Source organism: Clupea harengus, chromosome 11 (assembly GCF_900700415.2).
Source record: "Clupea harengus chromosome 11, Ch_v2.0.2, whole genome shotgun sequence".
Taxonomy (NCBI): Eukaryota; Metazoa; Chordata; class Actinopteri; order Clupeiformes; family Clupeidae; genus Clupea; species Clupea harengus.
In genome coordinates, this window is record NC_045162.1 from 20,266,909 (window position 1) to 20,281,348 (window position 14,440).

Sequence of the window (14,440 nt, forward strand, 5' to 3'; positions counted from 1 at the left end):
CGATTATTGGTAACAACCTTTTGACAGAGCGTCGCCATATTGGTCTTAGCTGGAGAGGGCTGCGAGGAAAAATTGTAGCTAACATCCTCACTCAAGTTGTCTCTAAGTATATGGGTAAGTATTTGAGACATCACAAGTGACATACACATATACCTGAACCTTGAACGGATGTTTGTCGTTGTATGCGACCACACGGTAACATTACAGGACAGGGGTAAATTATGTAGGGTAAGTTAAGTAGCTAAACAGCCAACTGGTCGTGGTTAAGCTAGTTCACCTGGTAACGTTAACAGATAGGCAAAAACAGATGCTAATGTGTTAGCAAATTTGACAAACGAGCTTTGCTTGTTGTGTGCTTAGTCACTTGGACAGTCAGCGGTGTTAAGAGTTGCAAGCTGGTCGAAGGAAGGTGACTGTATGTGGTCGGTTGATGTGGTCATTGTAAGAAAAAAATGTTCCGAACGTTTCGAACTGACGTTATTTGTCTACAATTTTCCATAACTCATTATTAAGCAATATAGTGTTAGCTAGCTAGCTAGCAAATGAGCTGCTTTTGACTAGATCCAGCATAATTTAGGTTAAACTTTTGCCATATGTCTCAAAACTGTCTATCGTTAGCTGGCCCGAAGTGTATAACGTGGTTAGAACAAGACGCGAACGTCGAACTGTAAAATATAAGTTTAGACATCAACACAGCTAACACTTTGGTAACCGTTTAACGTAGCATAACATTGCCTAACTACTAGCTCGCTATGTCAGCTACCAGTTGTGTTATTTAAAGATGAGGCTATATGCTGTAAGAGACTGCAACTGTACATTTCCGTTTACAGTTCCGATTTTGCATTTTGCCATATTGCCAAACTCATTCACACCACTGGGAACTACTGTTTACAGACCGTCAGTAGACTTCACCGATTTTTAGTTTGTTGTACCTATTCGTTTAGATCCCGTTAGACTTAAGTACATGTTGGAGCTTTACATGAAGCCTTTCAAAACGTTAACTTTACCACTGGTCTAAATCAAATTCTGTTTCTGTTGTATTTCTTGTTTGAATTGATTGGCGGTTCAACAAAGTCCGTTTGGTGAATGGTTACTCAAGGTTATATAATGTTACATAGATAAAGGCAACAGTAGTTGACATTTTGTGTTAATAGAACGAAGATAGAAAATTGAGGCACGAAGGTTTTGCTCACAACGTCTCTTTGACGAGGAAGTTCAACCAGATTTCAGGCTTATTCTGCTGGTTGCATGATAACTGAATTGTGCAGCACATTTTTTAATGTAAGTCAATTCTTTCTTCCATGAATCTGTCAAACATTCAGTCACAATGGCAAGCCCTGGAAAGGATAGTTATCGGATGAAGAGCTACAAGAACAAAGCGTTGAACCCACAGGAGATGCGCAGGAGAAGAGAGGAGGAAGGGATTCAGCTTCGTAAGCAAAAGAGAGAGGAACAGGTACAGTATATGCACGACATGTCAGAGGACGGTATCTGTGTTAAAGAGGATCCAGTCAGCTCAAGTTACTGATGTGACCAAGATCACTTGCATCATAACTAGAAACAAGTGAGCCACTGACTGGCCTTTAATGCTGGTTACAGTCATTGAGTTGTAAATGATGATAGTTTGTGGAGGATGGTCTTTTGCCAGATGGTCAGGGGAAGGTATTTGTTTGACACTGCCTATGCCACTTTTGCTAAATGAGCTAGCATTCCTACACACCTAGGTGAAATATTTTCAGGCAATGCATTGTTGGTGAGAGCCTGAAAAAGAAATACTGCTCAGCAGTCTTAGCATTAGTGACCAGATGGAGAATGCACTGCTTTAGTTTACTTTTAAAGTGTTGCACACACAGCACATGTGCACACCTATGCTAAAAGTGTGATTGGCCCAAGCATTTAAGCGTGAATATGGTTAGTTTGGCAGGTTGAGACTATGGTCTGGTGCTCACTCCTGCTCTCGTCTCCTCTATTCAGCTCTTCAAGAGAAGAAATGTGAGCCTGCCGCCAGACGACGAGGCCATGCTGGAATGCCCCATCCAGGACCCCGATGTCAGTTCAACCGTGCCACTCTCAGGAGTAAGTGGGTGTTTTTGACTACCTGTGTGTGTTGCAGGTTGTAAGACAGAATGTAAAGTGGAAGCCTGTGTGTTTGTACTTTTGAGTGTAAATCTGATGCAAGTTCATCTACAGTGTTATATGCAAGGTTTGCCTTAGGTTCATTTACAACTGTGGTTTCAGACAGTTTTAACAACTTTAACACCTATACATTGATTTGATTGGATAGAATGCAACATTCTTTAGATTTACTCTTAAGTAATACAGTATCAAACATAAACAATATTATAATGTGGTTCTGTGTCTGTGTGTTTCGGCAGGAGGGAGTTATCACAGCAGATATGATTCAGATGATCTTCTCAGAAGACCCAGACCAGCAGCTCATAGCAACCCAAAAATTTAGGAAGTTGCTGTCCAAAGGTATGTGCTTTCTTGCCCCTCACAAATATGATTTAATCATAGGAGCAGGTGTCTTTGTTTACCCTCAGGAGTCTAAAGCCAGAGACACACCAAACCGACATCAAATAACTTGCGCCGTCAAAGGACGACTATTGCGTCGCCTCTGTCTGGAACTAAAAGTTGCACTTAAAAATCACCGCAAAGACTATAGCCAACTGCCAACTAACACATACTTTCTACGCCTGTGTGAGAGGGAATAACTCTCCATACCAAACTATAAACAAATCAGTGTTTGCTTACCATTGTCAGCCCTGGGTCTTTTGGTTGTGGAAAAAGAAAGGAAGAGGCAGAGGTGAAAAATAAGGAGAAACCACACTAAATGGGTGCAATCATGGATAGGCCTACTACAGCAACAGGGTCAAGGGGCTTTGCTGAACCTGTGTCGAGAGCTGGAGATAAATGAAACCTTCAATTACATTACAACAGCCAAACAGACTGATCTCTCTCACCAACGAGCTCTGCCACGTATTCAACTTGCTCAGTCAGCCGCAAAGCCGACTAGTGCCAACCGTGCGAGACACCCTGTTAAAACTGTGGCCCAGACACTGACAGACGGCGCAACATGGTGTGACCATACAAAATGCAAACATGTTTATACTGCCTGCTCATCCTGCATTACTTGCATAATGTCCAGCAGGTTAGCAATGAAAGCAAGTGTCTGTCAGGGGAAATTTGCCACAAAGTGGTGGTGCAGAAGGAGACTAAAGACTTAGCATTAGCATATTTGGTTTTTGCTTACTTGTTTGTTTGGCTCAGATGTGTTATGTCATGTTTTATGCCTGCAACAATGACATCATTATATTTCACTAACTATCTTGTAGAATTGTCATAACATGGCCAATATTAGAGCTTACTGGGAGACTACGGTCACACTAACGTCTCTCTCTCTCTCTCTCTCTAACAGAGCCCAATCCACCAATCGATGAGGTGATCCTCACTCCAGGCATCATCAACAAGTTTGTAGAATTTCTCAAAAGAAGTGATGACAGCACCCTGCAGGTGAGGGGTCCTGGTGGCCTATGGGGTTTTACTCAGATATTTACTTTGTGTGTTTCATTTAAAAAAAAATGTTTACCACATAGAGTTGCTTCCAATCCAATGTGACCGAGGTCAGCAAAAGAGTACATGCTGTTTGTGTGTGAGGACTCAGACCTGTGACCTTCATAACAACCTGTGTTTAGTTCTCTGCAGTTCCCATTACTCTGTGCATAGGCAGCGGAGCTAGAAAAAACCACAGATGTATTTCTCATATCAAAATGTAAATATAAACACATGTGGCTGCATGGTCTAAACAACAGGCCACCTTTGAATTCAGTTGATTGGACGGAATGCAACATTCCTCAGATTTCTGCTCAATCAAGTGGATATATCTGTAGTAATTTGGTCACGAACAAAAACAGGAACGTCATGTTGGTACACAGTTAGCAGACGATGAAGAGTGAATTTGGATTAAGTGAGTCGCTGAGAGCCTGAGATTGGACCACACAGTCAGTGGTAGTTCTGTTTTAGGACTCCTCAATAGTGTTTACATGCACACAGTAACCTGGGTGGTTACATGAGTTGCCGTTTATTGTGCTGTTGACATTCTCTCACTCTCTTGCACAGTTAAGACCTTCATTGGACAATGGGAGTTGTTACACTATGCTAGACTATGTTAATGTCTTTGTAAGACTAACAGTTTGTGCCCTAATAGTTGGTATGCAAAGCTGGTACCCTGGTGGTTTTCCCTATTAAGTGATGACGTGGAAATTAACATGGAAATTTGCTGATGTAGCTATTTGAGGTCAGGTGACTCATGCTGTTTAATTGTTTGTTTGCGTTGTTGTTTGCAGTTTGAGGCTGCCTGGGCCCTGACCAACATTGCCTCTGGGACGTTCCTCCACACCAAAGTAGTCATAGAGACGGGGGCCGTCCCCATCTTCATCGAGCTGCTCAACTCGGAGAACAAGGATGTGCAGGAGCAGGTAGGAATGGAAATGGGGTGGGTTAAGCAATGGCACCAAAGCTTGAGCAATGAGACGGCATTCCCACAATCCCATTTTGGGCCTAAGCTTCTCACTAATGGTACAGGTGGTTCACGAAAGAGTAGCAGCAGGTCCAAATTAGCCAAGTCTCAGTACATGGACCTAGAACTGTTTACTGCAGACTCCAAAGCGCTCTTTCACAGTCAGCAGGCTCAAATTTGGGAAGGCAACTCACAGGGCAACTGGAAATCAGATGCGGAGAGAACATAGAGCAAGTTTCCTATGTGTAACAGAAAGTACTTTAACTGCAGGACAACAGCTATACAGAGATTAATGATGGTGAAGTAACCATGGCAACCATGTGTTTCAGGCCGTGTGGGCTCTTGGAAACATCGCCGGGGACAACGCAGAGTGTAGAGACTACGTCCTCGACTGTGCCATCCTACCTTCCCTACAGCAGTGAGTGTGTTTGTCTGTGCAAACAGGTGTTCAAAGTTGCATTGCTGCATTTTTCATCCGTTGACACAGTCCTCAGAACAGTCAGAAGTGCCATTGTAATTAATCATTTGAGTGTTAAACTTCTTCTGTTTAAAGTTCTACATGGGAAATAATGTGTGTACCAACACACTTCCTTAAAGGGTAAAAGTGAAATTGGCTTGTTGTTGCACTCTTGCAACACGGCCCTGTCACCCTCAAGCTCTTTGGATTAGTTCTCACGAAGCGCTGCTAACGTGGTACACCCTCGCACTGTCAATGTAAGGTAATGGCTGGCTGAAAATGTCCCATTGGAATTCCACTGTTATCTGTGCCCTAGCCCTGTCATGGAGGGCCTTAGCACAGACCTGCCACATTCCTTCCAGATCAGCAGGGCATTGGTCTGAGGCATGCTGAATGTGGTCAGCCTCGCTGGCAAACCAGACAGTGGTGGCCTTAACTCACTCAAACAGAACTCGCGTTAGTAAAATAGGGCCATAGAGGAAATTCTGCAGCAATAATGGTCATGCTTGTGGACACGCTAATTAAAGATGGAGTTTGCCATTCTGACACAAGGTGGTTGATGTTTGCTCTCAACAGCCAATCATATTACACCCCTCCCATCCTTGCCCCAGAAGCAACGTGTTGATGGTCCAGACTGACAGACTAACATTTATGCATTTAGCTGGCACTTTCATCTGAAGGGATTTAAAGTGATTCAGATCCTCTACCTAAATACCCATAGCTACCTACCTTTAAATTAGGTTGCTGGTAATATAATCAGCGATGAAATAAACCAAATTCTAATTGTATCACTGGTTCTCCAGTTTTATTCCCATGGAGCACACGTACTGATAAAATCTGCATCTGTACAGTAAGATGCTTTGGATTTTGAAAGCGGATTTAGTTTTTTCTCTTGACCCTGAGCCAGCGCTTTAAAACCTGCATGCACATGTACAGTCAACTCACACAAGTCTGCATGGACACAACATGTTGGTGCTACGTGGACAGTCTTCGCAGGACATGCTGATGACAAAACATGCGTTGTGGTGCGAAAACCTACGGGTTCCACGGACGCGGCTACTATACTTTGGACTTTAGTGAAGGCCCCTCCCCCTTTTTCTGTTTGCCTCTGTGTTCTCACTCTGATGTCCCTGACAACAAACCTGGAGAAATGAAAGACACTCTCTACGTCAACCCCTATTATTAAATAAAACGAAATTGAAAACGACAGCTAAATGAAGAATGTGAGAAACTCCAGTGAACACCTTTCCCCCCTGTGTCTGACCTTTGACCTCTGCATTCTCTCTCTCTCTCTCTGTGACATCCCTCCCCTCTGGTCTGTAGGCTGCTCGCCAAGTCCAGTCGCATCGGCACCACCAGGAACGCCGTGTGGGCGCTGTCCAACCTGTGCCGGGGAAAGAACCCCCCTCCAGACTTCGTCAAGGTTAGATTTTTGTTACTGGTGCTCTCACTTCAACCTCTGAGTGGCCTGATCAGTTGTCTAGTGGAATACCAAGAGTAAAGTGAGTTGGGCATTTCTGTGCACTTGTGAAAAGGTGAACAGGCGTAAAAAGAGTGTGAAAAGGTTTAGTTTCAGTTCATGATAGATCTGCTTTTTCACTCCTCTCCTCCAGCACTTCACTTCCTCTTTCACTACCCCCTCTCTTACTCTCCCTGACACTTGTCACTCTTGCATAAACATCTTTCTTCTTCTTCTCTGCCACACTATCTTTCCAGCAGTAAATTCACACCGCCATGTATTTATATATTTCTGCCTTCCTTTCTTACTTGAACACCCCCCTCCCGTCTCTCTCTCCGTCCTCAGGTGTCGCCGTGTTTGAGTGTGTTGTCCACGCTGTTGTTCAGGACTGATCCTGACGTGTTGGCTGACGCCTGCTGGGCTCTCTCCTACCTCTCCGACGGGCCCAATGAGAAAATTCAGGCAGTCATCGACTCTGGAGTCTGCCGCCGGCTGGTGGAACTGCTCATGTAAGCACCACAGTCCCTTACCCTTGCGGGCAGATACGCACGCACGCACGCACGCACGCACGCACGCACGCACGCACACACACATCGCACACCCCCCATTATCTAAAGAGGTCTGCGCTGTCTGAGTGCCCTTCTTCTTATTTTTGGAAGGCGTCACTGGGATCAGTGTTTTTGCTAATGAGTGGACTGTCCTTGCTCCACCTCGGGTACGGACTTCATGCTAGCAGTCTTTCCTTTTCCGGTAGCCAACAGTGGTAAAGCAATGCTTGCAGACTGTTCTTTGTTTGTTGTCTTCCTCCCTTCGTCATCGTACTGAACTCTGAATCCAAAATGTTCCCACACCGCAGATTTGAAAAACGGTGGTGCCTCTCTCTTTTTCTTCTCTCTGTCTAGTAAGCGTTCGCCATTGTCAATTTTGTTTTTAGTTTCCCCTCTCTTCTCAAACCACTATTTGCATATAGAGAACTAATAGGCCCCAGAGGGAAATTCGGACAGGTGTTCTGTGGATCTGAATGTACGATTGCATTAATGCATTAATGCAAAATCACACAGCAATCACACGCAATGTGTTCGTATTGAACCGTAGGGGGGGGATACAGAACGGTTTGACATAATACTGTATACCGTTGCATCCCTAATACACACACACACACACACACACACACTCATCCTTTCCAAGGAATCTAAATACACATATTTACCCATACATCCTCCTACACCTTTAGGCAATAAAGGAGGATGCTTTCTAAATGCTAACCGTCACTGATATGTAGCAACACATCTGCCTGCACACACACATACACAAATAGCATCACACCATTGACACATACCCTACCGTTTAACTACTGAATACTGAGGCTCAACACTTTCACCTTAGGGCATGGACTTTATTAAACACAGGAAAATACACCATTACACATCCCCCTACAGTTATGTAATGGACAAGGATTGTTACCATAATGTATAGCGTCAATGAGATGTGTGTACACACATTTACACAGTCCTGGTTTATGCTTGGATAGATACCCATCCATGTAGCCGCATCGTCTCCAGGCATTAACTGGGGCGTATTGAACACCACATGGTGTTCTGTAAATACAACCCAAGGTGTGCTAAGGGCCCGAGAGAGCCAGCCAGGCACTTCCTGAGAGAGGAAGTGTGTTGCCCTTGACACATGACGCACAGAGCCGGTGTGCTCCACTTCTGCACTGAACACAGAGAGTGTTCTATAGTGTTCTACAACTCAGTCTAAGCAGTCTAAGCATTAATCTTCTGCATAGAATTGAACTGCCTATGAATTTAGCTTCTGCATAGAATTTAGCTACCTATGCATTAACCTTCTGCATAGATGGAGAATACTGTAGAATTTAACAGTTTATGCATTCTCCCCTGCATAGATAGAGAATCATATAGATTTGAGTCTTATCTGCATTCTACTTCTGCATAGATGCTGAATCCTGTAGAGCTAAGCAGTGCTGTGCACTGTCCTGCTTAGACACAGATGGAGACAGGGACATTTTTTTTCACATAGAAAAGGAATCTATTTGGGTAAATTAAGATGTTGCATTTTTTATGATGTTAAATAATTCTCTTAAATCTTACAAATCCCGAATTCCGTATTACGGTAACATCAGGATTAAATAATTAAAGACGTGCTTAAGGGCAGAATAATTGTCACTTTTAATATAATCGTCACGCGTTTTTGGCTCTAGGTAAGAACCGTCAGCGATTTAAACCAGATGAGATAATTAGGACGCAAAATCAAAGCTCTAACAAAGTTACTCAGAAACCGTATCACCTGCTGAACAAGGACAAGGCCGTTCCCTGGCAGAGATGTGGTCGCTGAGTCTACAGAAGGCAAGCGATGCCTCTGAATGGACAAAAGGCCGCTCTCTCTGGAGTACACAATACCTGCTTGCTGCGTCCAAATAGCGCAGCAACAACAAGCACCGCTAAAGCTAAATCATCATCACCACCTGAACTGTTGCAAAAAGAGAAGTCCCTGCAGATTGGTTTTACACTTCACACACAGTGCCATGCATATCTGTTGCTCTTGTACCTGAGGTTTCCTCTGCTGTATACTAACTGGTCTGTCCCGTTGTCCCCCTGTCCCCTCTGTGTCCTCCTCAGGCACTATGACTATAAGGTGGTGTCCCCAGCACTGAGAGCAGTGGGGAACATAGTGACGGGAGATGATATTCAGACACAGGTGATGCCGCTCCATTAGACCTATTGCCCTACATGATGACTAATTATGAGCAACAGTAACGAGTTAACAGGAATACAGTGTTTTGTGTGGAAATTTTGTAGATGTGTGTATATATATGTTTGATAAAGTGCAGTTCGACATTGTATTTAAGTAAGGCCTATATTAATCTCTTTGTGTGTGTGGGGGGTGTGTGTGTGTTTGTGTTGCAGGTCATTCTAAACTGCTCAGCTCTGCCTTGCCTACTACACCTTCTCAGCAGTCCCAAGGAATCCATCAAAAAAGAGGCATGTTGGACGGTCTCTAACATTACAGCTGGAAACAGACGACAGATCCAGGTGTGTGTGTGTGTGTGTGTGTGTGTGTGTGTGTGTGTGCACGCGTGTGTGTTCCTCTCCCTCTATCGCTCCTTTTCCCTCTCTCTCCCTGTATCTCCCCTTCTCTCTACCTCTCCCTCTATCTCTGTCCTTCTCTCTTCCTCTCCCTCTATCTTTCTCCTCTCCTTCCTTCTCCCTGTATCTCTTCCTCGATCTCTTTTGAGGTTTTAAAGGGGATTGTGAAGGGTCACATTAAGATTGAATATGCATGTTATATCTTGGTTAATGATGTTATGTCTTTTTCAAGTGTGTTGGGGGGGTGGGGAGGTTGCTGAGAAATGGGAGGGGTTTGAAGACTTTTCCTTATTTCTCATGTGATGCTGTAAACCTTGGTGATTTTAGCTTCTGTGTTTTATTAGTGTAATCATGTAAGAAAGTTAGACATAGGTCTAATAAAGGTGTGTTCTCTCCCTCTCTATCTTCCTCCCTCTCTATCTCTCTCCCTCTCCCTGTATCTCTCTCCTTCTCTCTCCCTTTTCCTCTCCCAGACGGTGATCGATGCCAACATCTTCCCCGTTCTGATCGAAATCCTGCAGAAGGCCGAGTTCCGCACCAGGAAGGAGGCAGCCTGGGCATTAACCAACGCCACCTCCGGGGGCACTCCTGAGCAGATTAGGTGTGTGTTTGTGTCAGGTGTCACACCACAAAGTGTTTTAGAATGTTTTAGTACACTTGCAGTCCAAACATCTTGTATAAATATTTATCTAAAACATTTACTTATTAAGTTGTTGGCATATTTGATCATTTGTTTTAATTTCATCTATATTCAATATGAGTATAAGCAGTGATATACATGACTAACGACTATTTGCTTGTGTGCGTGTGTGCGTGCCTGTAGGTACCTGGTGTCGCTGGGCACTATCAAGCCCATGTGTGACCTCCTGACTGTGATGGACTCTAAGATCGTGCAGGTGTCCCTGAACGGCTTGGAGAACATCCTTAGATTGGGAGAGCAGGAGGCCAAGCAGAATGGAAAAGGAAACCCCTACTGTGCCTGCATAGAGGAGGCCTATGGTACACACACACACACACACACACACACACACACTAGGGATGCAACGGTACAGTGGGCCCTCTGTAACATTTAGCCTACTGCTGTCCTTATTTGGAAACTTTTATTTAAATTTTGATCTGTACAGTATTTCTTGTTGTCGGCTTTCCAATAATCATCACCTGCGCTCTAATCTGAGTCATGCCCATCATACTCATCACACGCAGGCTCAAATCTACAAGAATGGCAATAATAATAATAATAATTCAGCTTCCTAAGGTATACATAGGATGGTGTGCCTTAGGGGAACTCTTAAACAGATGGTGTAGGAAACATGCATAGAAAAGTAAACAGTTTAGGTAAGGTAAACCTTTTAAGTCTGACACTGTTAGTCAGTGTTTGGACAGTGTTATGGGGAAACCCAGCCCTGGTTGCTGAGGAAATTAACAGTAATCTTCCCTCAGGATCAGGATGTTCTTCCGGTTCAATGCTGAAAAGATTTTCATTTAGCATTTGTGTTTTCCAATGAATGGCCTTTGTAACAGGCAAAAGTCAATGGTTTTGAACTTCTGTTAATTTGCCCACGATCAGCTTAAACAGTTAGTGATTTTTACTGATGATGTATTCAGATTTCAACTTCAAGCAAATAGACTATTTGCGTAGACTATTCAAAAAGAGTCAAAAGAGTAGGTTCTTGAGAGAGTCCCAGAGTAGGCCACTGTCTGAAGGGTTGATCCTGCTCATAGTCCTAGAGTAGGCCACTGTCTGAGTAGATTAAGATAGAGATAGACTGTTATCTTTCCTCAATCTCACACTCATGGCATCTCCTGTGCTCTCTTAAGTAGATTGTAGATCTAGGTTGATCTTCTGTTTTTGTAGATCTAGATTTGAGCCCATTGCACTAGAAATGGCTACCGTCTGAGGAGCAGATCTTTTGTGTCACCTTCCTCTGTATCAGTCTCTCTTGCTGCTTGTCCTTTGGAACGTGCAGGCTTGGACAAGATCGAGTTCCTGCAGAGCCACGAGAACCAGGAGATCTACCAGAAGGCGTTTGACCTGATCGAGACCTACTTCGGCGTGGAGGAGGAGGACGCCAGCATCGCCCCACAGGTGGATCAGAGCCAAGGCCAGTACATCTTCCAGCAGCAGGAGGGACCCATGGAAGGCTTCCAGCTTTAACACGCCAACAACCAACCCCCTTCCCCCTGAGCCCCAGCGATACCATCTCTACACCTTATCCACCCCACCCCACCCCACCCCACCCTGCTCCCCTTCTTTCTCCTTTCACCCTGACTCACCCAGAGTGTGAACGCGGTGAGTAGGATGGCTCCCTGATGCCCTCTGCCATTTACAGAGAGTAGGATGGCTCCCTGATGCCCTCTGCCATTTACAGAGAGTAGGATGGCTCCCTGATGCCCTCTGCCATTTACAGAGAGTAGGATGGCTACTTTTCCCTCCTCTTTCTAATTCCTGTTATCTGAACTCATCCTGCCAGCAGCCCCCAAAAATCAACTGGAAGGGAGCGATGGCGAACATATCATTCTTTTTTTTTTTGGTTCATGTTTTTTGGTTCTGTGTTATATTCTTATTATTATTATTATTATTATTATTATTATTATTATTATTATTATTTTGGCACTGGTGTCCCAAAAAAAGACTTTTTACTCCATGTCCCTTTTAGAATGTGAAACTACCTCCTCAGAAAAAGCACTCATGTGACTTGTAGCAGTGCAGATGGTCACCAGAAAGGTGCACTCTAATGCAGTGTGTGCTAACATTTCTCTTACTTGCTCAGATAGATGGAAGAAGGAAAGTAGGACAAAAACAAACAACAACAACAAATAAACAATAAACATTCATTACTGGAATGAACTTAACGGAAACAATCCCAACTCATCAGAAGAGTCATACCATACAGGTAGCATTACTCGTTTGCTGTAGAAACACACACACACACACACACACACACACACACACACACACACACACACACACACACACACACACACACAAGCAAACCAGTCTCAATTTAGTCTGCATCAGCATTGGACACCCAGTGTCAGAATCTCTGATTGTGTGAGAATAGCTGTCTCTTGTCCCAGTCCCCTTTTGGCTGACTAACAGCTTCTAACCTCGGGGACTCGTCTGGGCTTATTTATTGTGTCTGTTAAGAGGAGAGAGAGACTCCGGATGGGACAGACTACCGTCCGGACTCTCAGTAGAAGCTGAGGGGCTCTGCTCCTGGCTGTTGGAGAGAGGTGGCTCCAGTTTTTAATTGGGCCTTTCCAACTTTTTCCCCTATTTCTTTTATTTTTATTTTTTTTTCCCTTCTGTTTTTGATTGTGTTTGCTCATGATGCAGTGTTTCATTGTCCACTTAACAAAGTTTTTGTTGTGTTTAATTTTTTTTGGATTGAACTTTTTAGATTTTCTTTCATCTCAAAAAAGAGGATGTGGCAATCCTCCCTTCTCCGATGGCCAAAGGCCACTTGTTGAGTGGAGCAGCAGTTTTTTTTTTGTTTTCTTTTCTTTTCAGATTTGACATCATCAGGAAAATGCTCTGATTAACTTAAAAATAAAAAAGGAAAATAAATCTGTATATTATATATACATGTAAGCTCTGACTTAGTTTCTTGATTGATGGGAAGCTTCTGACGGACATGATGAGGTAATCCGGTGAAGCTTCGTGTGCAGTATCTGACGGGAGTGACGGGAGGGAGAGCGCCGTCACAGCGCAGGAGGCTCTTCTTCGCTCTCCATCCTCGTCATCCCCTTCCTCCCGCCTGTCAGGAGACGAGGCTGTCGTCCGCTCGGCTCGGCTCAGCTCAGCACAGAGGTGGATTATTACCAACAATTACGCTTCATTCCCTGGTGTTTCTTAGTACTGGGCGAGAACTCTCAATTCTGCAGAAGACTACTACTCCTGCTGTGAACGACCTTTGACGTTTTGACCCCTATGCGCCCCTGGTTTTCTAGAACTTTCCCTTTATTGCAAATTTCCCCCCTGAAAATCATGTTACTTTGGATTTGTGGTTCTATTTTATTATTATTTATGTTTTTTTTTGGCATGTAACAGACTGTGCTGATGAAATTACATTATCAGTTGAAGAGAGGAGGTTAAAAACAGCAGTATATTGAGATTGTAAAATGTGTTTTTGGTTGAACATCAAGAACATTTAATCGTGTATAGTTTTCTAATATTTCTCATGTTTGTACTGATTGTATGATATCTTTTGTTTTCTTCAGATTTTGGTTCTTTTTCTTTTGTCCATTGAAAGAGGTAAAGCGTACTAGTCTGCGTCGGTGCCTACTCCAAGAGGAGTATTTTGCGTTCCGCACTGAAGAATGTTGACGTTCTGTAAAATGGAGGAGAACAAATAAACTCTTCTGTTCCACGAGAGCTCAGATCTGTCTGTTTTGTATATCCGAGGATGGTCTGTCTGGCTCTGTTTAGAACGCTCTTCTGTACTCTAGATTTGGTTTGTTTGAATGGCCAAGGGCCTGTTGCTCATAGGAGAGATGCTGCAATCTTTATTTTCTGTGGAATTTTTTCAGAGGACTAAATGTAAAGGCACGTGAAAACACCATGACTGAATGCACCGTGACTATAGTTCCTTCAGCCTGTTGTGTTTTTTTAGGAGACGGCTCAATGCAAAAAAAATTCTGAGGCTGTCGTGACTTTTGGGAAACGCCTCATATTTACCCACAATGCCTATTCCGGTCTTCCTCCTCCTGTTGGCTAGAAACCAGAGTAATTATTCTGTCTGACACACCTATGCTTCAGTGTGTCACCATGCAGACAAATGTCCTAAAAATACTATAAAGGTTAAAAACAAATGAGTCATGGTTCAGCTAATGGGTTAAGGAAGTGTTATTTACATTGTTTACGCTTTAGTTGGAAAATACTTTTGACCAGTTCCCAT

General features: G+C 43.6%; 1 protein-coding gene across 4 annotated transcripts; it reads left to right on the forward strand.

The window, feature by feature from the left end:
- The first annotated feature begins 12 nt into the window (after nucleotides 1-12).
- Nucleotides 13-13,917, forward strand: kpna5 (karyopherin alpha 5 (importin alpha 6)). Of its 4 annotated transcripts, none has more exons than XM_012824585.3 (14): nucleotides 13-114; nucleotides 1,323-1,456; nucleotides 1,975-2,076; nucleotides 2,376-2,475; nucleotides 3,419-3,513; nucleotides 4,347-4,478; nucleotides 4,849-4,937; nucleotides 6,300-6,399; nucleotides 6,781-6,944; nucleotides 9,075-9,153; nucleotides 9,363-9,488; nucleotides 10,016-10,143; nucleotides 10,366-10,541; nucleotides 11,510-13,917. In XM_012824585.3, exons 1-14 carry the CDS (start codon nucleotides 111-113, stop codon nucleotides 11,695-11,697), a joined length of 1,617 nt encoding a protein of 538 aa, XP_012680039.1. In that variant the 5' UTR covers nucleotides 13-110; the 3' UTR covers nucleotides 11,698-13,917. The 4 variants fall into 4 exon arrangements, with proteins under 4 accessions (XP_012680039.1, XP_031431922.1, XP_031431921.1 ...); XM_031576062.2 differs by lacking the exon at nucleotides 13-114 and adding an exon at nucleotides 121-228; XM_031576061.1 differs by lacking the exon at nucleotides 13-114 and adding an exon at nucleotides 249-441.
- The last annotated feature ends 523 nt before the right edge of the window (nucleotides 13,918-14,440 follow it).